At 44.2% G+C, this 23941-nt stretch overlaps 1 protein-coding gene across 1 annotated transcript; it reads right to left on the bottom strand.

Moving 5' to 3' along the window:
- Positions 1-647: 647 nt before the first annotated feature.
- Positions 648-23941, bottom strand: ctbs (chitobiase, di-N-acetyl-). The gene is made up of 7 exons (XM_073062521.1): positions 23706-23941; positions 13330-13468; positions 9133-9341; positions 7124-7295; positions 6550-6647; positions 1992-2153; positions 648-1368 (listed from the first exon to the last, which is right to left on the bottom strand). The coding sequence occupies exons 1-7, from the start codon at positions 23886-23888 to the stop codon at positions 1183-1185; spliced, it is 1149 nt and encodes a 382-aa protein (XP_072918622.1). The 5' UTR covers positions 23889-23941; the 3' UTR covers positions 648-1182.

Below are 23941 nucleotides of genomic sequence, written 5' to 3'. Positions count from 1 at the left end.
GATCTGATTAGCTGTCTGGTTTTTGTTTTAACGGCCCTACATTGCTCTCCAGAAGGGAACTTTTGGAACAGGCATCTTTCAGGATGGGATTTGTTCTGCCTGCTTTTTACTGAATACACACAAGTCCTGCAGTGATGGTAGACTGCAGTCAATAACCTTCGCTGCTGACCTGACAGTTTGCTGTATATTGTGAGAGGATGCTGCACCAGTGACGGCTGATGTGAGGGTGCTCTCTATGATAGCAGTGAAGAGTTGCACCAGTATGTTCAACCACCACAAGTATTCGAATCCTCACCACCACTGGCCCCTTCCACAACCCCTCGGATGCAGCTTGGCACTATGGCAGTGCCTCCGGCACACGGTGTGTAACTTCTACAGATGCGTAGTAGAGAGCATACTAACAGCCGTATCACTGCTTGGTACGGCAACTGCACTGCAATGGGCAGGAAAGCCCTAAAACAAGCAGTCAAAACTGCCAAAATACATCACCGGCACCAGCCTACACGCCATCAAGGACACATACAAAGAAAAGGGGCAGTAATGTTGTGGAGGATCAAGCATTCCAGAATCTACAGTCTCTCGTGTCCCCTTGCTTGTAAGAAAACAAAGTGGAAAAAATTCCATTTCTCATAAAGCAACACTAAAAGCATTTTGGAAACTATTTTATTCTGTGAAACAAAAACTTGCACTAATTTGTAGACAACGAAAAGAAAAGAGAGTCAGGGAACAAAGTGATTATAGAAAGCTTTGGAAAATGTAACAATAGTTCAGGAGTTGCTGTCTTGGCAATGGAAGACCACGAAAATGTGATAATTATCCAAATTACCTAAAATACAATTTATAATTTAAAGCAAAAAATCATAAAATAATGACAGCAAGAATTAATATACATGTAGAAAACAGGACACACGTATGTCGGAACAGGATATCTCCCACCTGGATGTATTGTGAATGAGTGACGAGAGGTTAAGCTCATGCTCGTTGGTACAGATTTGCCACATCTGTAAATGACTCAAGTTATTAAATCTTTATTGCAAACCGCATTAGTACCTGAATGGCAGTTTGATGGTCAGTTAATGTCCAAGTCATTTTTAAGGTTTGAGCTAGCTTCTTTAAGATTAGTTGCAAAAGGATAATGATTCTCTTTGGTGACGGTGAGATGGGCCCAGGTCAGGACGTTCTTCAGGGAGGGGATAGAGCAGCCCACATTTCTTCGGTCAGCTTCTCAGCTGCAGCTGTATTGTTGTAGTCCAGGAGGTTTGCATTCCACATGCCTATACCCCGGAGACTGAACTTTATCAAGAGCAGCGCCTTCATCGAAATGCTCTGCGGATCGTCGTACCAGACCTCGTGGTACGTCTCATTCACCTGCCACACAAACCAAGCGTTACATGGAGAATAATTCACTCACTGGATTAAATCTCTATAAAATGAAATAACCATATAACAATCACAGCACGGAAACAGGCCATCTTGGTCCTCCTAGTCCGTGCCGAACTCTTAATTTCGGCTAGTCCTACCTACCCGCACTCAGCCCATAACCCTCCACTCCTTTCCTGTCCATATACCCATCCAATTTTACCTTAAATGACACAACTGAACTGGCCTCTACTACTTCTACAGGAAGCTCATTCCACACAGCTATCACTCTCTGAGTAAAGAAATACCCCCTCGTGTTTTCCTTAAACTTTTGCCCCCTAACTCTCAAATAAGAATCAGAGGTTATGGGTAAAGGGTGAAAGGTAAATTGTTTAAGGGGAACAACGTCACTCAGAGGGTGGTGAGAGTGTGAAACTAGTATTAGTGTATAGTTTGGGTTCAATTTCAACATTGAAGTCTGGATAAGTATATGGATGGGATTAGTAGACTAATGGACTAGATGCCAAAGGGCTTGTTTCTGTGCTTAGTGTTCTACGGCTCTGGGATTAGGCAGAATAACTAAATCCTAGCCCTTCACATCCCTCCCACCCATACTAGAGCATCATTCTTACCATGTAGATGTAATACGGGGCTTTCTGATCGTTGTCCCAAAACCTGCCCGTAATCGATTTGTCAACTTGTTGCATTATCTTCTTGTACGGGATCTGCGTCCCAGCTGCGTCACTGCACGGGGCTCCGTGAAAAGGAATACTTTGCAATGTACACCTACCAGCCTGAAAAAGAACTGCATGGTAATTAATTGTAGTGACACTGATTTAACTTCATTTAGAGATACCACACAGTAACGGGCCCAGCCAGCCCATACTCCCATGTGACCAATTAACCTGCCCACCTGTACACTTTGGAACGTGGGAGGAAACCCAGCTGGTCACTAGCACTGAAAACTTCACACCACCTTAAATGGATGGGGTCACCTGTCTTGTAACGGCACTGCCCAGAGGGGAATAGCAAACCACTTCTGGAGAAAACTTTGCCAAGAACAATGTTCATAGACCATGAACGGCCACGTCATACCATCGGCACATAATGAACGAATGATATATCCTTGGATATTCCATTTACTTTTATTAATTCAAATTTTTATTATTCTTTTTTACAAAGCAGCACAGCATATCAGAGCAGGTACAGTACAGCATATTTACAGCCATCCCGTGACAGGAAAACATACAAGACTTAGAAACAGGAAAAAAGCTCTAAGTTTAAATTAACATACAACCAAAATTGATCCCATCCGTCTTGCATTTTTCCCCTCACTGTTAATTCTTCCCAACGTGTTCATATGATGAAATCTTAATCATTTCCTCAGTCCATTCCTTCACATTGGGACATCTGGGTTTTTTCCAGTTTTGCAATACAGGCAGCCCCCGAGTTACGAACGTCCGACTTACAGACAGCTCGCACTTACGAACCGAGGAAGGAGAACGCCGTTGGCCATTTTAAGTCGGATCGCGATGCCATCCACCATTTTAAGTCATTACCGTTGACACTGTTGAGTGTGTAACTTTGTATTTGGCTTAAATTTTCCTTAGCAAGATTCACCCTGACCCCGTTCGGGTTGGCTGGTGGCACAGTGAGATCAGCACCGGGCTGGAGAACAGAGTTTTCCTGAGTTCGATCTAGTGACAGACCGCTCCCGTGCCAGGTTGATGCTGATCCAGTGATTCCTGTACCATCCATGCTGGGTTAATGTTGAGCGCGCGACCTCGTTAAAAAAAACACTATTTAAATTCCCACGCGGAATATTGTGGAGGATCAAATACCCAAACCCAGCACAGCCCCAACTTGTCCCATTTAACCTGTCTCAGTGCGGTGGTCCTTAGGACCCAGTGGACCTCAGGAGCCGGCAGAGGTCGGGACCTGCCGCCCGTAGTGTTTCTGTTCCGTTGATGGGAAGCGATCGTGATTGAAAATAAAGTAGAAATAATAAAGCGTTTGGAAAGAGTTGAAATGCCATCGGTCATTGGAAAAGTGTTAGGCTACAGTTGGTCAACGATCGGAACAATTTTAAAGGATAAAGTGAGAATAATGGAGCATGTGAAAGGCCTTGCTCCGATGAAAGCTACAATAATTACTAAGCAACGCAGTGGTTTAATTATTGGAATACATACGTTTCTTAAGCGTTTTATATGCATATAAAGGTAAAATATATACTATATACTAAGACAAACGTTTTACTAACTGACGCTAAATAATACTGGATGTACTTGTTCCGACTTATGTACAAATCAGACAAAGACGAACTCAGGAACGGAACTCGTACATAACCTGTATAATTCTTGCAACTGTGATGAGACCCGTCTTTAAAATAGTAAATTTGTCATTGTTTACATTAGGTATCATTGTCCTATCACCCAAGAGACAAAGCCGTGGGCACAAGGGCAGTGTGGAACGCAACCAATTCCCCAACAAATCGAGAACTTTACACCAAAATGGACGAACCATAGAACACTCCCAAATCATGTGAAAATATGTGCCCACCTCATTTTTACATCGCCAGCATAAATTATCAACAATCCCCATTTTGTAGTCTAGTTGGTGTCCAATAGTATCTGTGTACTATCTTATACTAAATAAATTTCCCTCTCGCTTCCCTAATATGTCTACCCACATCTGATAAACTATTTGACCACTCGTTATCTTCAATATTGCTTCCAAGATACTTCTGCCATACTGCTTTGAGTTTGTTACACGATTCATCCACAGAGTGCTTGAACATTTTATAAAACACTGATGCTTTATGAACTTCCTGTGGTAGTGCAAAGTATTCAGTTAAAGGGTTACTTTGTGGGCCACCATTCTTGAATATGCTACTAATGCAATGTCTTATTTGTAAATACTTCCAAAAATTCCCTTTATCTACAAAGTTATATTTCCTCTGCAAATCCACATATGATATAAATATCCCATTCTCATTGAGATTACCTACTGTATTTACACCTCTAATCTTCCATTCTTTCCAGTACACCATTCTTTTCTCAATGCATATCTCAGGGTTATTCCAGAGCGAGGAGTATAACTGGTTTAAATGTGACATTCTACAGGAATTATGAATTGTACTCCATACACTCCTTGAGTGAAATAGTATAGGTTTTAGATTAATCTGGTTTTCCACGTGTTGTGAGAGAATGTTAAGGGGAGAATGTGGTGCAGCCAAGCTCTGTTCTATAACTACCCAATCTAAATCAACATCAGCCCTGTCCTGATGTTTAGCTAACTTGGTCATTTCAAAGGATAATTTATATGCCCTGACGTCTGGTAGACTGAGCCCACCCATGTCCCTGGACATACACATTTTACTCATTTTAATTCTGGGCTGCTTCTTATCCCATAGAAAATCACTGATAATTTTGTGGTATTGCTTGTAAATCAAATCTGAAATATTTAAAGGAAGCATCATAGAAAGATAGTTAAACTGAGGTGCTATGACCATTCTAACTGCATTGACTTTACCCCAGAGTGACAGTCTCAGTGCCCCCCACCTTATCCAGATTATTCCTTATCCTACTCAATAAAGGATCATAACTTAAAGTAATTATTTCATCCAAATTCTGAATGAGTTTGACCCCCTAGATATTTAATTCCAACAGGCACCCATCTGAAATTAACTGAGATACTGAATTTGAATAACAATTTTGACATTGGTATAGCCTCAGATTATTGCAGTTGATTTTATAACCAGATACGTCACAAATAATTGAATTGTTTTCATTATTGGGGGCAAGGAATTAGGAGGGTCACTAATCAGTAATAAAATATCGTCAGCATTATAGCATCAGCTTATGCTCCTTTCTGCCTCCCTTCACCCCTCTAATATTTGGATCCTCTCTAATCATGATTGCCAACACTTCCAAAAAAAATAATAAATAACAGTGGAAGAGGGGGCAGCCTTGGAGTGCACCCGGTGAAACGTTAAAAAATGGGGATATGATACCATTTGTAACACTGCAGCCTTAGGGTTTTTATACAAAATTGTAATCCATTATTCAAAGATAGAGCCAAACCCAAAGAATGACAAGGCCGTGGTTAAAAATCTCCCCTCAACCCTGTCAAAGGCCTTTTCAGTGTCCAGGGAGATGGCAGTAACTGGGATACTGCTTGAAGAGATCAGCCATATTAATGCAGAAATCTCCTTTGACCAGCAGAAATGGAAAACAGTTTGGAGTCTGGTATCAATGATATATACAGAAGTGTGGAAATAGGAACCAAAACCAGGCTCTTTCAGAGCTAGAGGTAAATGGATAGAGTCTTACAATGGTGAGGGAGAGAGGGGGAGGGGGGAGAGAGGGGGGGGAGGGGGTGAGGGGGGAGGAGAGAGGGGGGGAAGGGAGAGAGGGGGGAGGGAGAGAGGGGGGGAGGGAGAGAGGGGGGGGGGGAAGAGGGAGGGAGAGGGGGGGAGGGGAGAGGGGGAGGGAGAGAGGGGGGAGGGAGAGAGGGGGGGAGGGGAGAGAGGGGGGCGAGGGAGAGAGGGGGGGACGGGAGAGAGGGGGGGAGGGAGAGAGGGGGGAGGGAGAGGGGGGGGAGGGAGAGAGGGGGGGAGGGAGAGAGGGGGGGGGCGGGAGAGAGGGGGGGATGGGAGAGGGGGGGGAGGGAGAGAGGGGGGGAGGGAGAGAGGGGGGGGAGGGAGAGAGGGGGGGAGGGAGAGAGGGGGGAGGGAGAGAGGGGGGGAGGGAGAGAGGGGGGGAGGGAGAGAGGGGGGGAGGGAGAGAGGGGGGGAGGGAGAGAGGGGGGGAGGGAGAGAGGGGGGGAGGGAGAGAGGTGGGAGGGACACAGAGAGATGATATGGTCCACAAAATGCAAAGCCAGCTGGTAAGCCTAGTCCTAATCAGACTACCGGTACTTTATCCAGCTCCCCATCTACCCTATTATACCTAAAAGGTAATCTCCACCTATAACTGAGATCACATCCTGTCTCAGTCAGTGCCAGTGCCAGTTTTCCCTGAATGAATTTCTCTGCTTCTGCAGCAGTAGTAAAGAACTTGTTTTTTCCATTACATTTACTTTTGAACTTTGAATAGTTAATTCATTCCTTGAGACATGTCAACTATCAGAGAACAACTTGCACAATAAAACATGACATTCTAAATAATTAAACAAAGAACCTTATCTTACCTCAAACAAATGGAGGCAAGGGTAATCATAACCATACCATGGGACTCCCAACACCAGTTTCTTTGGATCAATACCCAGTTTTAAATAGCCATGAATACCTAAAAGGGAAAGGGAAAATTTGATTCGGTCTTGGGTCAAATACTGGAAGTTGTAAACTCATTCAGCTCCATCATGGGCACTAGCCTCCCCAGCATCAAGGACATCTTCAAAAAAAAAACACAACAACAATACCTCAAAAAGACAGCATCTATCATTAAGGACCCCCATCACCTAGGACATGCCCTCTTCTCATTGCTACCATCGAGGTGGTACAGAAGCCTGAAGACACACTGAACGTTTTAGGAACAGCTTCTTCCCCTCTGCCAGATTCCTGAATGGACAATGAACCCAAGGACACCAATTTTTGCACTTGCACATTTTACTTAATTTATGCATACAGAACTTCCAAATTTTGAGCCTAAATAAACGGCAATATACTGCTGCTGCAAAACAACAACTGTCACAGCTTCCACCAATGACTAAACCAGATTCTGACAGGTAGACCCGACACAAACAAGGTGAAAAGTCTTCGTACCTGACACTGTCTGGTAATAGGGCGCATTCGCCTTTGCAATGCAATCTTCCCATATCTGGCTCTGTATATCATAGGACATGACGAATAAAAAGTCACAGGAGTTTGCAATTTCCACATAATCATAGCATCGTCCATCGATGCAATCTGGAGACCAAGCCACATCAAACGTAACCTGAAGAACAACTGCAAGTTAATTTCATTTCACCGCACACATTCCATATTTCCCAACGATTCAGGAGGTCCATTGAGTTAATGTGACTCTCAGAGCAGTCCTACCTTTCATGTTGTTGCAGTTCTATCCTGGAAATGCAAGGGTTAATGGATGAGGAGCATTTGATGGATCTGGACCTGTACTCACACTGGAGTTTAGAAGAATGAGGGGGATCTCACTGAAACCTATCGAATATTGAAAGGTTGAGATAGAGTGCACGTGGAAAGTAAATTTCCTGTAGTGGGAGAATCTAGGACCAGAGGACACCACTTCAGAATAGGAAGTCCCTCCGGAAAAAAGATGAGGAAGAATTTCTTTAGCCAGAAGGTGGTGAACCTGTGAAATTCACTGCCACAGCCCCCTGTGGAAACCAAGTCATTGGGTACATTTAAAGTGGAGGTCAGTAACTTCTTGATTAGTCAGGGTATCAAAGGTTACAGGCAGAAATCAGAATAATGGGGTTAAGAGGGATAATAATCAGCCTGGATGGGCCAAATAGCCCAACTCTGCTCCTATGTCTTATGGTCTATGAAACCCTAGTTAGTATGGACATATGGCATCAGTCATAGACAATAGCTCTAGTTATGTTGTTTCCTTATCTAGCAAGCAGATACACACCTTCAGACACACTGATGATTGAGATTCTCCCAATGGTGGTGGGATCTACAATTCAGGATGCAAGCTTTTCATAAGCTTGAAAGATGCATGACATGCCAGAAAACGAATCCTGGAACAGTGGAAAAGCTACCACAATAAAGTGCTCCTGCCCCACCTAGTCCATTTTTATACTTACCAGTGGACTACATTCATTTACCCGAGTGTCAAGGATACGCAGACATGTTAGTAATAGTGGACAAATTCTCAGGATATGTGGAAACTATTCCAGCAAGGAAAGCCACTGTCACACACACAGCAAGAACTCTGCTCAACGACAATCGTCCTGGAAGGGGGTTGCCATGTCTGACAATCACACTGGGAGAGGTTTGTCAGGAATTATGTCGGCGGATGAACATTGAATAATCTTTTCATCGTGCAGATGAGCCAAGAGTCATCGGGACAAGTCAAACAAATGAATGGAAGCAAACGACTAAGAATGATAAGGAAGTACCATGGTCTACTGCTCTTCCTATAGTCTTTAGTTTCAGAGCAACCCCAAACAAGAAAACCAAACCAAGTCCACTCAAGGTGGTAACAGGGCATCCTATGTCCCCACCTCAATCTCACAGAGGCAGAGATACGCATTAAGGCAGACAGGTTAGCTTACTATTGTGTGAAATTGTCCAGTCTGTTTCTCAACAGGTTTCTGCCATATGGGAAGATCCAACAGAATCAAGGACAGACCCTGATTCACCCTTCTCCCCTCTAATTCCCCACATTGGTTCCCCTCTTCTCTCCTCACCTGCCTATCATCTCCACCAGTGCCCTTCCCCTTCCCTTTCTCCCATAGTCCACTCTGCCCTTTCAGATTCCTCCTTCAGCTCTTTACCTTTTCCACCAATCACCACCCAGCTTACTTCATCACCTTCCCCCACCCCCTGGTTTCACTTATCAGATTCTATCTTGTACTCCTTCCCCTACCTTCTTATTCTGGCAACTTCTTTCTGGTTTCAGGCCAAAACATCGTCTGTTTATTCATTTCCACAGATACTACCCGGCCTGCTGAGTTCCTCCAGCATTGTGTGCACGTTGCTCTGGAAACTATGGCCACTGTCTGACCTGGGACTTTCTACCCAAGCATGTTCTGTTTTAATTTCAGATTGCCAACATTTGCGTTACTATTGTAAAGTGGCTTCTTTACCTGGGACCCTGGTATTTCCTGGTGGAATATTTCTGTGGTTTCCTTCACAAGCTGAGTTAATGCAAAGTATTCCACAGATTGATATGCAACAGCTTCTTCCAGATCCAAATTGATTCCATCCAGAAATTGTTTTTTTGCCAGCTGCACTTTACTACGGATCCAAGCTGTCCTGTTAACTTGATCTATAATATCCTTTATTGCTACGGCACCTGAAGAGGGAGGAGATGCACATTAGCACAGCACCAGCCATAAAATCAGTCAGCTTTCGGTCAAGGCAGTGCCTGTGTACAACGCTCCTTCGGTTGACATCTTTTAGATACATCATATGTTCAAAGGTTCAAATGTCAAGTATAATGTCAGAGAAATGTACACAATATACATTCTGAAATGGTTTTTTCTTCCACGAAAACAGATGTCTTTTACATTTATTTTTCATGTTGAACGTGAGCCTGGACTGTTGGAGCCTGTGATTTGCTGTTTGGAGAACGTTTGGGTGTTGCCGTGCTCTATAGTCTCCGTGGCAGAGGCAGTGTGCAGAACCTTGTGGTGAGAAAGCTGAGTCAACGCTGGACTGCATTTCGCTAAATAAAGTGACAATGGAATGAAACGCTGGCTGCCTGCCTTTTTAAACATCTCTGGGGGGGGGGGGGGTTTAACAATAAGTAAATCACTTTGCTACAGAGAGGGAGAACGCTGCCCAGCTTTTCTGCATTTCGAATGTGGACGTGGACTGCGGACTTTCCTTCAGTCTTATGGTTCTTTTTTTGTGTTGTATTTCTTGCCCCATCTTTCTCATTTTGTGTGTGGGGAGGGGGATTTTGGGGTCGATGTGCTTGTTCTGTTTTTGTTTGTTTTTTGAGCGGGGAGGAGGGATGGGGGGGAGGGAAATCGAAAATTGTGCTTCTGTTCTTTTCTTTCTTGGTTTCATGGCCATCTGGAGAAGAATTTCAGAGTTGTATACTTTGATAATAATAAATGAACCTTAACATCTTACATTTAATGTAGCTTTTGTAATAAGAACCAAATGCAACCAGAGCATTCTGACTGGTCACATCACCGCCTGGAATGGAGAGTCACAGCAAGGATCAGAAAAAGCTGCAGAAATTTGTAAACTCAGCCAGTCCCATCATGGACACCTCCAACAGGTGGTGCCTCAAAAAGGTGGAATCCATTATTAAGAACCCCCATCACACAGGGCGTGCCCTCTTCTCATTGCTATCATCAAGGTTGTGGTACAGGAGTTTGAAAACAAATTCAACAATTCAGGAACAGCTTGCTCCCCTCTGATTTCATAATGCAAGCAGCATTATGAAGGATCCCACGCACCCCTCATACAAACTCTTCTCCCTCCTGCCATTTGGGAAAAGGCACCGAAGCATTTGGGCTCTCACGACTGGACTGTGTAACAGTTTCTTCCCCCCAAGCCATCAGCCTCCTCAATACCCAGAGCCTGGACTGACACCAACTTACTGCCCTCTACTGTGCCTATTGTCTTGTTTATTATTTACTGTGATGCCTGCACTGTTTTGTGCACTTTATGCAGTCCTGGGTAGGTCTGTAGTCTAGTGTAGTTTTTTTTCCTGTGTTGTTTTTACGTAGTTCAGTGTAGTTTTTGTACTGTTTCATGTAGCACCAGGGTCCTGAAAAACATCTTGTTTTTACTGTGTACTGTACCAGTAGTTATGGTCGAAATGACAATAAAAAGTGACTTGACTTGAACGGACACTGAATCCATGTACATTATCTCAATTTTTCTTGCTCTTATTGCATTACTTAATTTTTTAAAATACATTTTATTGTAATTTAACTATTATATATTGCAATGTACTTCTGCAATAAAAACCTATTTCACTGCATATGCCAGTGATATTAAACCTGATTCTGAAGATGGCAGAACAGTACAGCACAGTACAGGCCCTTTGCCCACACGGTTGTACTGACCTTTTAATCTACTCCAAGATCAACCGAACCCATCCTTTTCACAAAGCCCTCCACTTTTCTTTCACTCGTGTGTCTGGGTCTTTTAAATGTCCCTAACATGTCTGTCTCGCACCACACCTGGCAGTGTTCCACACACTTACCACTGTGTAAAAAGCTCAATTCTGTCATTTCCCTGCTCCCCCCCCCCCATTCTTTGTTCCAAACACTTAAAATTATGCCCCGTGTATTAGCCATTTCTAGCTTAGCAAAAGTTTGGCAAATTTGTGCCCAAATACAAGATTGAAGATTCAAGATTGTTTAATGCCATTCCCGGTACACAAGTGTAAAGAAGAACAATAATTGTTACTCCGGATCCGATGCAGCACAAAGAAAGACAAATAAGGTAAAGTACACAATAATAATAAAATAAATACTTAAGATAGCTTATATACATCGATTAATTCTGTGTCCATAAAGTGACACTGGGCACAGGAGTGTCTGTACATAAGGTGCCTGACCAGGAAATGATAAAGTAGTGGTGGCTGGGGTGTGGAGGGGTGGGTTAGTGGGTGGAGATGTTGATCAGCCTCACTGCTTGGGGAAAGTAACTGTGTTTGTGTCTGGTGGTCCTGGTGTGGGTGTTACATAGTCTCCTCCCTGATGGGAGTGGGATGAACAGTGTCTGAGTGGATGGGATCCTTCATGATGTCATTGACACTTTTCCCAGAGCCCTTCTGAAGTGAAGTTTTCCCCTCTGATTCAGGAGCCTGATGGTTGAGGGGTAACAACTGTTCCTGAACCTGGTGGTGTGGGTCCTGAGGCTCCTGTACCTCCTTCCTGATGGCAGCAGTGAGAAGAGAGCATGGCCCAGATAGTTCTTGATGATAGATGTTGCTTTCCTGCGACAATGTGCTCAAAGTGGATTTGGTCTTAGTTTATTATTGGCACGTCAGAATCAGACTTAATATCATTGGCATTTGTTGTGAAATTTGTACTGAGATACAATATCTTGCAAGTTGTTCATACAGATCTGATTACACGGTGCATTGAGAGAACAAGGGAAATCAGTATCAATGCAGAATAAAGTGTAACAACTACAGAGAAACTGCAGTGCAGATAAGGAACAAGATGCAAGATTATAACCATGTTGAGGGATGCCTACCCTGAAGTTTAAAGCTTCTCTTCGACGGGAATTCAGTGAGACTCTCTCACTGCTCCACCTTGGTGATCTGACGCAGAATCGGTATCGCAGCCACATGTCCATTCCAGAAATCTTTGCCTTCTAGCTTGTCCTCCTCCACCTTTATTCCGGCTTCTTTCCCTTTCCTTTCCTGGCATAATGAAGACTCTCAGTCTTCATCAGCTTCATTGGCTCTATTCCTCTTCATAGATGCTGCCTGACTTGCTGAGTTTCTCCAGAATTTTGTGTGTTACTCAAGATCAGAACGAGGTAGATTGTGAGGTCAAAAGTCCAATTTATCATACTGGAATCCAGCCTCCCCTCCATGGACTGTCTGTACTTGCTGTCTAAGAAAACCAGCCAGAAAAGTTCAAGGTAAATTTATTATCAAAGTACATACATGTCATTATGTGCAGCTCTGAGATTCATTTTCTTGTGGGCATTCACAAGAGTAGTCTTATTACAGTGAGATAGAAGCTGTCCTTGAGCCTGGTGGTACGTGCTTTCAGGCGTTTGGATCTTCTCCCCGATTACCAGTGAGTAGTGAGAGAGAAAGAGTCCACAGTGGGCAGGGTCTTTGATTATTCTGCCATCAGGAAGGAGGTACAGGAGACTCGGGACTCTCACCACCAGGTTCAGGAATAGCTATTACCCCTCAACCATCAGGCTCCTGAGCCAGAGGGGATAACATCACTCACCCCAACACTGAACTATGTCTATAACCTATGGACTATCTTATGCTCTTGAGCTCATCATACAGTAATTTCTCTTTTTTGCTCTTTTTGCATTCAGTTTTTTTATTTTTGCACATTGGTTGTTTGTTTAGTTGGGCATGGTCTTTTGTTCTATTGCATTTCTTGTATTTAGCATGAATCCCCGGAATAAAATGAATCTCAGGGTTGCATATAATGACACGCATGTACTTGGATAATAAATTTACTTTGACCTTTCCTGGCTGCTTTTCCAAGGCAGCAAGTACAGAGAGTCCATGGAGGGGAGGCTGGATTCCACGATGTGTCCACAACTCCCTGAAGTTTGTTCTTGTGAGTGCAGCTCGAGTTACACAGCAGCAGGAAACCTCTGATAAGAATAGTTACCTTTCAGAACAACTCGAACCTCATTTGCGTGAGCGTGACACAGAAGCTCAGGGTCATAAGCTCCAAATATTGCGATGGTTGTCATTTTGGACCAATCGTAATGCTTCCAATCCTGTCCTCCGATGTCAAAGGCAAAAACCTAAAGCAGAAATTAAAGCAATCTTTTGTGATGAAAGGCATAAAACAGCCTGACAAACTTGGATGTCCCCCAAATGGTTTTATTTCCAAAGATAAAAGGCAAGAACAATGCTCCCTCTAGTTATTTTTACAGCTGTGTGGACCAACCATTGCAGGAATTTCTAATCATTTATTTATTTATTATTTATTTTTAAAACACAGCCTGGAAACTGCGTGACACTTTAACATGGTAGTCACGGGAGATCTTAACATGCAGGACGATTGGGAAAATCAGGTTGGTAATGGATGTCAAGAGTGAGTTTGTTGAGTGCCTAAGATATGGCTTTTTAGAGCAATTTACTGTTGAGCCAACTAGGGGATCAGCTCTACTGATTGGGTGTTACGTAATGAACTGGAGGCAATTAGGGAGCTTAAGGTAAAAGAACCCTTAGGAACCAGTGATCACAATATGATTGTGTTCAACTTGAAATTTGATAGGGAGAAAGTAAAGTCTGACGTAGCAGTATTTCAATGGAGTAAGGGAAATTACAGTGGTATGAGAGAGAAGTTGGCCAAAGTAAATTGGAAGGTGATGCTGGGAGGGATGACAGCAGAGCAGCAATGGTGTGAGTTTCTGGGAAAAATGAGCAAGGTGCAGGACAGATGTATTCCAAAAATAAAGAAATACTCAAATGGTAAAATAGTACAACCTGGCTGATGAGGGAAGTCAAAACAATTGTAAAACCAAAAGAAAGAGCATACAACAAAGCAAAAGTTAGTGGGAAGATAGAGAATTGGGAAGTCTTTAATAACCTACAGAGAGCAACTTAAAAAAATTCATTAGAAGTGAAAAGATGAAATGAAAGCAAGCTAGCAAATAATATCAAAGTGGATAGTAAAATTTTTTCCAAGTATGTTAAAAAAAAATAAAAGAAATTAGAATAGATATAGGACCGCTAGAAAATGAGGCAGGAGCAATAATAACAGGGGACAAGGAGATGGCTGATTAACTAAATGAGTAGTTTGGGTCAGTCTTCACTGTGGAAGACACTAGCAGTATGCCTGATGTTGTATTGTGTGAAGAGAAGTGGGTGCAGTTACTGTTACAAGAGTTTTTTTTTGTTCAGACTAGAGAATATGCCAGGCAGGATGTTGGAATGCTCCTCTTGCAGGATGTGGGAAGTCAGGGAGACCTCCGGTGTCCCTGGCAACGATACCTGCAAAAAGTGCTTCCAGCTGTAGCTCCGAACAGACCACGTTAGGGAACGGGAGCAGGAGCTGGATGACCTCCAGATCATTCGGGAGACTGAGCAGTTTATAGATAGTAGCTTCTGGGAGGTAGTTACACCTAAGAAACGGGCACAGATAATTGGGTTACTGTCAGGTGAGGGAAGGGGAAAGGGCAGGTAGTGCAGGGTTTGTATGTTCCTGTCAGGGTTAAAGGCAAAATGAATAAGAATAAGGAACCTTGGTTCTCGAGAGATACTGGAACTCTGATAAAGAGAGAGATGTATAACATGTATAGGCAACAGGGAGGAAAAAAGATGCTGGAGTATAAAAAGAGTATGAAAATACTTGAGAAAGAAATCAGGAGGGCTAAAAGACGACATGAGGTTGCTTTGGCAGTCAGGGTAAAGGATTATCCTAAGAGCATCTACAGGTATGTTAAGAGCAAAAGGATAGTAAGGGATAAAATTGGTCCTCTTGAAGATCAGAGTGGTCGGCTATGTATGGAACCAAAAGAAATGGGAGAGATATTAAAAGGGTTTTTTGCATCTGTATTTACTAAGGAAATTGGAATGGAGTCTATGGAAACAAGGCAAATAAGTAGGGAGGTCATGGAACTTATACAGATTGAAGAGGAGGAGGTGTTTGCTGTCTTGAGTCAAATCAGAGTAGATAAATCCCCAGGACCTGACAGGGTATTCCCTCGGACCCTGAGGGAGACTAGTGTTGAAATTGCAGGGGCCCTGGCAGAAATATTTAAAATGTCGATATCCATGGGTCAGGTGCCGGAGGATTGGAGGATAGCTCATGTAGTTCTGTTGTTTAAAAAAGACTCAAAAAGTAAGCCAGGAAATTATAGGCCGGTAAGTTTGACATCGTTAGTAGATAAATTATTGGAAGGAATACCAAAAGATAGGATCTACAAGTATTTTGATAGACAGGGACTTATTAGAAAAAGTCAGCATGGCTTTGTGCATGGTAGGTCATGTTTAACCAATCTATTAGAGTTTTTCGAGGAAGTTACCAGGAAAGTGGATGAAGGGAAGGCAGTGGGTGTTGTCTACATGGACTTCAGCAAGGCCTTTGACAAGGTCCCGCATGGGAGGTTAGTTAGGAAGATTCAGTCACTAGGTATACATGGTGAGGTAGTAAATTGGATTAGACATTGGCTCAATGGGAGAAGCCAGAGAGTGGTAGTGGAGGATTGCTTCTCTGAGTGGAGGCCTGTGACTAGTGGTGTGCCACAGGGATCAGTGCTGGGTCCATTGTTATTTGTCATCTATATCAATGATCTGGATGATAATGTGGCAAATTGGATCAGCAAATTTGCTGATGATACAAAGATTGGAGGTATAGTGGACAGTGAGGAAGGTTTTCAAAGCTTGCAGAGGGATTTGGACCAGTTGGAGGAATGGGCAGAAAAATGGCAGATGGAGTTTAATGCGGACAATTGTGAGGTATTGCATTTTGGTCAAACCAAGGTAGAACATACAAGGTAAATGGTAGGACACTGAAGAGTGCAGTAGAACAGAGGGATCTGGGAGTACAGATACATAATTCCCTAAAAGTGGTGTCACAGGTAGATAGGGTTGTAAAGAGAGCTTTTGGTACATTGGCCTTTATAAATCAAAGTATTGAGTATAAGAGTTGGAATGTAATGGTGAGTTTGTATAAGACATTGGTGAGGTCGAATTTGGAGTACTGTGTGCAGTTTTGGTCACCTAATTACAGGAAGGATATTAATAAGGTTGAAAGAGTGCAGAGAAAGTTTACAAGGATATTGCCGGGACTTGAGAAACTGAGTTACAGAGAAAAGTTGAATAGGTTAGGGCTTCATTCCCAGGAGCGTAGGAGAATGAGGGGCGATTTGATAGAGTATAAAATTATGATGGGTATAAATAGAGTGAATGTAAGCAGGCTTTTTCCACTGAGGTTAGGGGAGAAAAAAAGAGGTCATGTGTTAAGGGTGATGGGGGAAAAGTTTAAAGGGAACATTAGTGGGGGCTTCTTCATGCAGAGAGTGGTGGGAGTGTGGAATGAGCTGCCAGATGAAGTGGTGAATGTGGGCTCACTTTTGTCATTTAAGAAAAACTTGGACAGGTACATGGATGAGAGGGGTTTGGAGGGATATGGCCCAGGTGCAGGTCAGTGGGACTAGGCAGAAAAATGGTTCGGCACAGCCAAGAAGGGCCAGAAGGCCTGTTTCTGTGCAGTAATGTTCTATGGTTCTAAGAGAGAAGGTGCTCAAAAAGCTGAAAGACCCAAGGGTACACTAACTGGACCAGATGAACTGCACCCTGGGGTTCTGAAAGAGGTAGCAGTAGAGATTGTGGTGGAACTAAAAATGATCTTTCAAAAATCATTGGACTCTGGCATGGTTCCCGAGGACTGGAAAACTGCAAATGTCACTCCACCCCTCAAGAAAGGAGGAAGACAGCAGAAAGGAAATTACAAACTAGTTAACATGACCTCAGGGGTTGGGAAGATGTCACAGTCAATTGTTATGAATGAGGTGGAATACTTGGTGACACAAGAAAAGATAGTACAAAACTTTCCTTCAGGGAAAATCCTGACTGATGAATCTGTTGGAATTCTTTGAGGAGATTACAAGTAGGATAGACAAAGGGGATGCAGTAGATGTTGTATATTGGGACTTTCAGTAGGCCTTTGACAAGGTGCCACGCATGAGGCTGCTGATCAATTTAAGAGCCTGTGGTCTTACAGGAAAGTTATAGCATGATTAGAGCATTGGCTGATTGGTAGGAGGCAGCACGTGGGAATAAAAGGATCCTTTGCTGGTTGGCTGCCAGTGACTAGTGGGGTTCTGCAGGGGTTGGTGTTGGGACCACTTCTTTTTCTGCTGTATATAAATGATTTAGATAATGGAATTGATGGCTTTGTTGCCAAGTTTGCAGATGATACGAAGATTGGTGGAGGGGCAGGTAGTTCTGAGGAAACAGATAGGATGCAGAGGACTTGGACAGATTAGGAGAATGGGCATGGAAGTGGCAATGTTGGAAAATGCATGGTCGTGCGCTTTGGTAGTAGAAATAAATGTGCAGACTATTTTTTAAATGGGGAGAAAATCCAGGAATCTAAGATGCCAAGGGACTTGGGAGTCCTTGTGCAGAACACCCTGAAGGTTAACTTGTAGGTTGAGTCAGTGGTGAGGAAGGCAAATGCCATGTTAGCGTTCATTTCAAGAGGTCTAGAATACAAGAGCAGTGATGTGATGCTGAGGCTTTATAAGGCACTGATGAGGCCTCACCTTGAGTATTGTGAACAGTTTTGGGCTCCTCATCTTAGAAAAGATGTTCTGGCATTGGAGAGGGTCCAGAGGAGGTTCACAAGGATGATTCCAGGAATGAAAGGGTTATCATACAAGGAATGTTTGATGACTCTGGGTCTGTACTTGCTGGAATTCAGAAGGATGGGGGGGGGGGGGGGGGATCTCATTGAAACCTTTTGAATGTTGAAAGGCCTAGACAGAATGGATGTTTTTCCCATGGTGGGAGTGCCTAGGACAAGAGGGCACAGCCTCAGGATAGAGGGGCGCCCTTTCAAAGCAGATGCGGAAAAATTTCTTTAGCCAAAGGGTGATGAATTTGTTGCCACATGCCGCTGTGGAGGCCAGGTCATTGGGCCATTGACCTGGGATTGAGGAGGAGATTAAAAAAATAGGATCAGCCGTGATTGAATGGCGGGGCAGACTCGATGGGCCAAATGGCCTAGTTCTACACCTGCATCTTGCATTATTCACTCTCATAGATGCTGCCTGACCTGCTGAGTTCCTCTAACATTGTGCGCGCTGCTCTGGATTTCCAGAATCTGACATGTCCTTGGTCTTTTAAATGAACTTTACATGGTATGCCTGTGATCCTTTCTAGCACTTCCCAAACCAGATTACAGATAGTAAAGCACACTCTGAAGATGAGATACTGTCCTTGTAAAACACATACAGTATGTGCACATTATCACTTGCTAGTATAGATGTACTGAGCAGAAGAATTGTGCTTAGTTGGGAGCTCTGACAACATTGCAACATTCCCCTCAGTAAACCGATTAACTGCTCAATTAAGGCGACTTTTAACCCACTTACTAACAGATACTGATAGTATCCAGCCTGCAAACTATACCTGTGCTGCTCCACAGCTACCTGGTAATAATTACTGCAAAATAAATGCAATGGCCAGCAAAGCTCCAACACAATAATAGACCACATTGGGACAGGTTACAAGATGATTAAGTGGCCCACTAGTACAGTAAGATGTACTCTTAAACTGAATGCCCGGTACCTCGTTATGACTTTACACCCTACTGCCTATTTGCACTGCACTTTCCTCAACTGCTCTGAATGTTTGACAGCTCGGTAGGCAACTGGCAGAAACTGCAGAGAGCTGTATCCACATCAGATAAACCAGCCTCCCCTCCAGGCACTCTCAACACTTTCTGCTGCCTCGGTAAAGCAGCCGGCATCATCCAAGATTCCTCCCAGCCTGGACGTTCCTTCTTCTCCCATCAGACAGAAGATACGAAGTCCAAGAGTACACACCACCAGAATCAAAGACACCTTCTGCCCCGAATAGACCTCTTGTTTGATAATCTTGTTCAATGACCTCTTGCCCTCAATTGATCTTATGATTTGCACTTTATCACTTATCTGCACTGCACTTTGTAGCTGTGACACTTCAAACAACATTGTTATTTTTAAACTTTGTTCTACTTCAATGCACTGTGTAATAAAAGACCATAAAATATAGGAGCAGAAGTAGGCCATCCAGCCCATTGACTCTGCTCCGCTATTCAATCATAGGCTGATCCAATTCTTCTAGTCATCCCCACTCCCCTGCTTTCACCCCATACCCTTTGATGCCCTGGCCAATCAAGAACCTATCTCTGTTTTAAATGCACCCAATAACTTGGCATCCTGAAGTTGTGCCTTCTTGTCCTAGACTCCCCTACCATGGAAAATAACCTTGCCATATCTAATCCGTTCAGGCCTTTTAACATTCGGAATGTTTCTATGAGATCCCCCCTCATTCTCCTGAACTCCAGGGAATACAGCCCAAGAGCTGCCAGACGTTCCTCATATGGTAACCCTTTCATTCCTGGAATCATTCTTGTGAATCTTCTCTGTACCCTCTCCAATGTCAGTATATCCTTTCTAAAATAAGGAGGCCAAAACTGCACACAATACTCCAAGTGTGGTCTCACGAGTGCCTTGTAGAGCCTCAACATCACATCCCTGCTCTTATATCCTAGACCTCTAGAAATGAATGCCAACATTGTATTCACCTTCTTCACCACCGACTCAACCTGGAGGTTAACCTTTAGTGTATCCTGCACAAGGACTCCCAAGTCCCTTTGCATCTCTGCATTTTGAATTCTCTCCCCATCTAAACAATGGACTGCCTGTTTATTTCATCCACTAAAGTGCATGACTATACACTTTACAACGTTGTATTTCATTTGCCACTTCTTTGCCCATTCCCCTAAACTATCCAAGTCTCTCTGCAGGCTCTCTGTTTCCACAAAACTATCCACTCCTCCACCTATCTTTGTATCAACAGCAAATTTAGCCACAAAGCCATTAATACCATAATCCAAATCATTGACATACATCGTAAAAAGCAGCAATCCCAACACTGACTCCTCTGGAACTCAACTGGTAACCGGCAGCCAGCCAGAATAGGATCCCTTTATTCCCACTGTTTCCTGCTGATCAGCCAATGCTCAACCCATGCTAGCAACTTCCCTATGTTTCCATAGGCTTTTATCTTGTTAAGCAGCCTCATGTGCTTGTCAAAGCCTCATGACCTTGTCAAAGGCCTTCTGAAAATCCAAGTACACAATATTACCCGATTCTCCTTTGTCTACCCTGCTTGTAATTTCCTCAAAAAATTGCAGTAGGTTAGTCAGGCAGGATTTTCCTTTCCGGAAACCATGCTGGCTTTGGCCTATCTTGTCATGTGCCTCCAGGAACTCCGTAATCTCATCCCTAACAATCTATTCCAACAACTTCCCAACCACTGATGTCAGGCTAACAGGTCTATAGTTTCCTTTCTGCTGCCTCCCACCCTTCTTAAATAGCGGAGTAACATTTGCAATTTTCCAGTCATCCGGTACAATGCCAGAGTCTATCGATTCTTGAAAGATCATCGCAATCTCTCCAGCTACTTCCATCAGCACCCGAGGGTGCATTCCAACAGGTCCAGGAGATTTATCCACCCTCAGACCATTAAGCTTCCTGAGCACCTTCTCAGTCGTAATTTTAACTGCACCAACTTCACATCCCCGATACTCTTGAATATTCAGTATACTGCAGATGTTTTCCACTGCAAAGACGGATGCAAAATATGCTTTCAGTTCCTCTGCCATCTCTGCATCTCATTACACTAGCTCCAGTGTCATTTTCTATTGGTCCTATATCTACCCTCAACTCTCTTACCCTTTATATACATGTAAGGATGTATGAACAGCATGAGAGAAACTTTTCACTGTATCTCAGTTCATAAAGCAACTTCCTTCCCATTGACCCCCTCCTCAATTACCAGCCCCTGCCTGCCTCAGCCCTCCTCACAACTCCTTACACAGAAGTTTGGAGGCAACTCAGCAGCCCAGGCAGCATCTAGGGAAAAGAGTACAGTTGACGTTTCAGGCCAAGACACTTCGTCAGGACTGAAGAGGGAGGGGGCAGGGGCCCTATAAAGAAGGTGGGGGGAGGGTGGGAAGGCGGCTGATAGGTGCCAGGTGAAAAACCAATCAGAGGAAAGATCAAGGGGAGGGGGAAGGGATAGGCAAGACAGGTGAAGGAGGAATGTAAGGGGTATGTAAGTAATGTACTACACCATGTATAGTAGAAGGCGGCAGAATCATGAGAGGTGATAGGCAGCCGGAGGAGGAGGCAGAGGCAGAGTGAAAGCGGTACAGAATGCAAATTGCTTGGATCTCCAGCATCTGCAGATTTCTTGCCTGTGGTTCTGTTTAATGCAGATTCCAGCACCTGCAGTCTCCTGCTTCGCCTCAGATTCCATACTAGCGAATCAATTCTCAATACAACCAAGCCAACACTTAATTCTCCCAATCGACACATTAGATGGCAGAAAGAACCAATCACTTTATTGCTAGTACGTGAAACATACTAGAATTGATTGTGGTTCAGGACCAAGCATAAAACACAGGACAATACTAAAATAGACAACACAATAGCAACCAACAACTTACAAGACAAAAGTGCAAACAGCCGTGATCAGTAATTAGTGGCACGGTCACATGCACAAAAGCCAATAATCAAACTTAAACATGAACATATGAGCAGGCTCAATTATCACAGAACAAGGAGAGCAGGAAAGACCATTGAACAGTTGTTGTTAGGGTTTTACACCCGAGAGAGTTTTGTGGAGAAATGGGTACCTGCAGGAAAGAAGCTACAGAGGTGACATGTAGTCCTGGTGCTGATGGACAAGTAGGGTCTCTCTGTTGGCAGCTTGGTGAATATGTGACTGTTAGGGTGGGTGGAGTCAGCAGTAATTTTTTTCAGCTCTATTCTTCACTCTGGTCTTTAATGTTTATAGCTGACGGTCAAAGAGCATAGAACACTACAGTACAATACAGGCGCTTCAGCCCACAATGACCTTTTAACCTACTTTAAGATCACTCTAACCCACCCTCCAGAGTTTTATAGAGCTGCAATTTCACCTCTCAGCTCAAACACAATTTCCCAACTGTTTGGCCAACACACCAACCATCATGTGCTGTGTGGTATCACATGGGCGATCACGATCCCATGACCACAATTGTTCTTGGCAAATTTTTCTATAGACGTGACTTGCCGTTGTCTTCTTCTGGGCTGTGTCATCACATGATGGGTGACTCCAGCCGTAATCAATACTCTTCAGAGATTGTCTGCCTGGTGTCAGTGGTCACATTACTAGGACTGGTGATATGCACCAGCGGCTCATACGACCATCCACCACCGGCTCCCGTGGCTTCATGTGACCCTGATCGGGGGGCTGAGCAGGTGCCACACCTTGCTCAAGGGTGACCTGCAGGCTAGTGGAGGGAAGGAGCACCTTGTATCTCCTTTGGTAGAGACGTACCTCCACCCACAAATACAACCTATGTCTTCTTAACCACCTTATCAACTCATGTGGCAAATTTGAGAATCTACGAATGCAAAACCCTGTTCGTCTGCACCTGAGAATCCTGCCTTTAACCCTGTACGCTGCCTTCAAATTCAGCCTTCCAAAGTGAATCAATACTTCACACTTTGCTGGGTCAAACCCCATCTGCCACTTGTCAGCCCAGCTCTACATCCTATCAATGTCCCATTGCACCTATGACAACCTCCACGCCACCCAACATTTAAGATTTCAAGCATATTTAGAGGTAGGTACAATCACAATTTTAAAAAATTGGAGAGGAAGGTTGAGGGGAAAGGAAGTAAATGGCACAAAGACGAGTATATAAATTGGCTGGCAGAGTCTGGATGGGTCAAAAGGCTTTATTTCATGCTGTAGAACACTGAGTTTTAGACTTCCCTTCTCCCAAAAAACCACATTATCGACACGTCCTGCCTCTATAATACTGCCCCTCATGAATCACCTGCAGGATATAATTCAAATTCTTTTTTCAACATTATGCGAAGTTTCTGCTACTTTATGGAGAACTACATAGATACAGTAACAACCTAAGCTACCACAATCTGAATGCCTAAACCCTCTCCCCGTACACTACCCCAAATCCCTCCCAGGGGTCGTGGATCCCTACCCAAACCCCGTCTGAGGGTCCTCGACAACCTCAAACCCCTCTAGGGCGCCGGACACCTACCCAAACCACTCCGGGGAAGTGCCGACGCTTTTCTCGGGCACAACCCCAAACCGCTCGCAGGGGAATCGTGAGACCGTTCACCGAAACCCCCAACATCTCCCTCCCGGACACCACTCCATCCCTCGCCGAAGTCCCGGTCGCCCCACTCGGATACCACCCCATTCCCAGGACCGCCCCGGTGCCCGCGGCTCCACTGCACTCACCTCCAGCTTGCTGGTTCCCGATAACGGGCGGCAAAGGCCGGGCTCGGAGCACGGGCAGCCGGGGATCGGGGACGCCCTAACGGGCGGAGTGCTGCCGGAGCCGCAGGCCACCCAGAGCCCGAGGAGGGGCAGGGAGATGAAGCCGGGGACGCCCCGAAGCGGGCTCCGAGCTCCGCGAGCCATAACGGCGCTGGGCAGAAGAATAACCCGCCGTCCACTTCCTGAAACCCGTAGCC

This window comes from Hemitrygon akajei, chromosome 12 (assembly GCF_048418815.1).
Source record: "Hemitrygon akajei chromosome 12, sHemAka1.3, whole genome shotgun sequence".
Taxonomy (NCBI): Eukaryota; Metazoa; Chordata; class Chondrichthyes; order Myliobatiformes; family Dasyatidae; genus Hemitrygon; species Hemitrygon akajei.
Note: the sequence above shows the minus strand (reverse complement) of the source record. Positions and strands in the feature narration are given on the sequence as shown.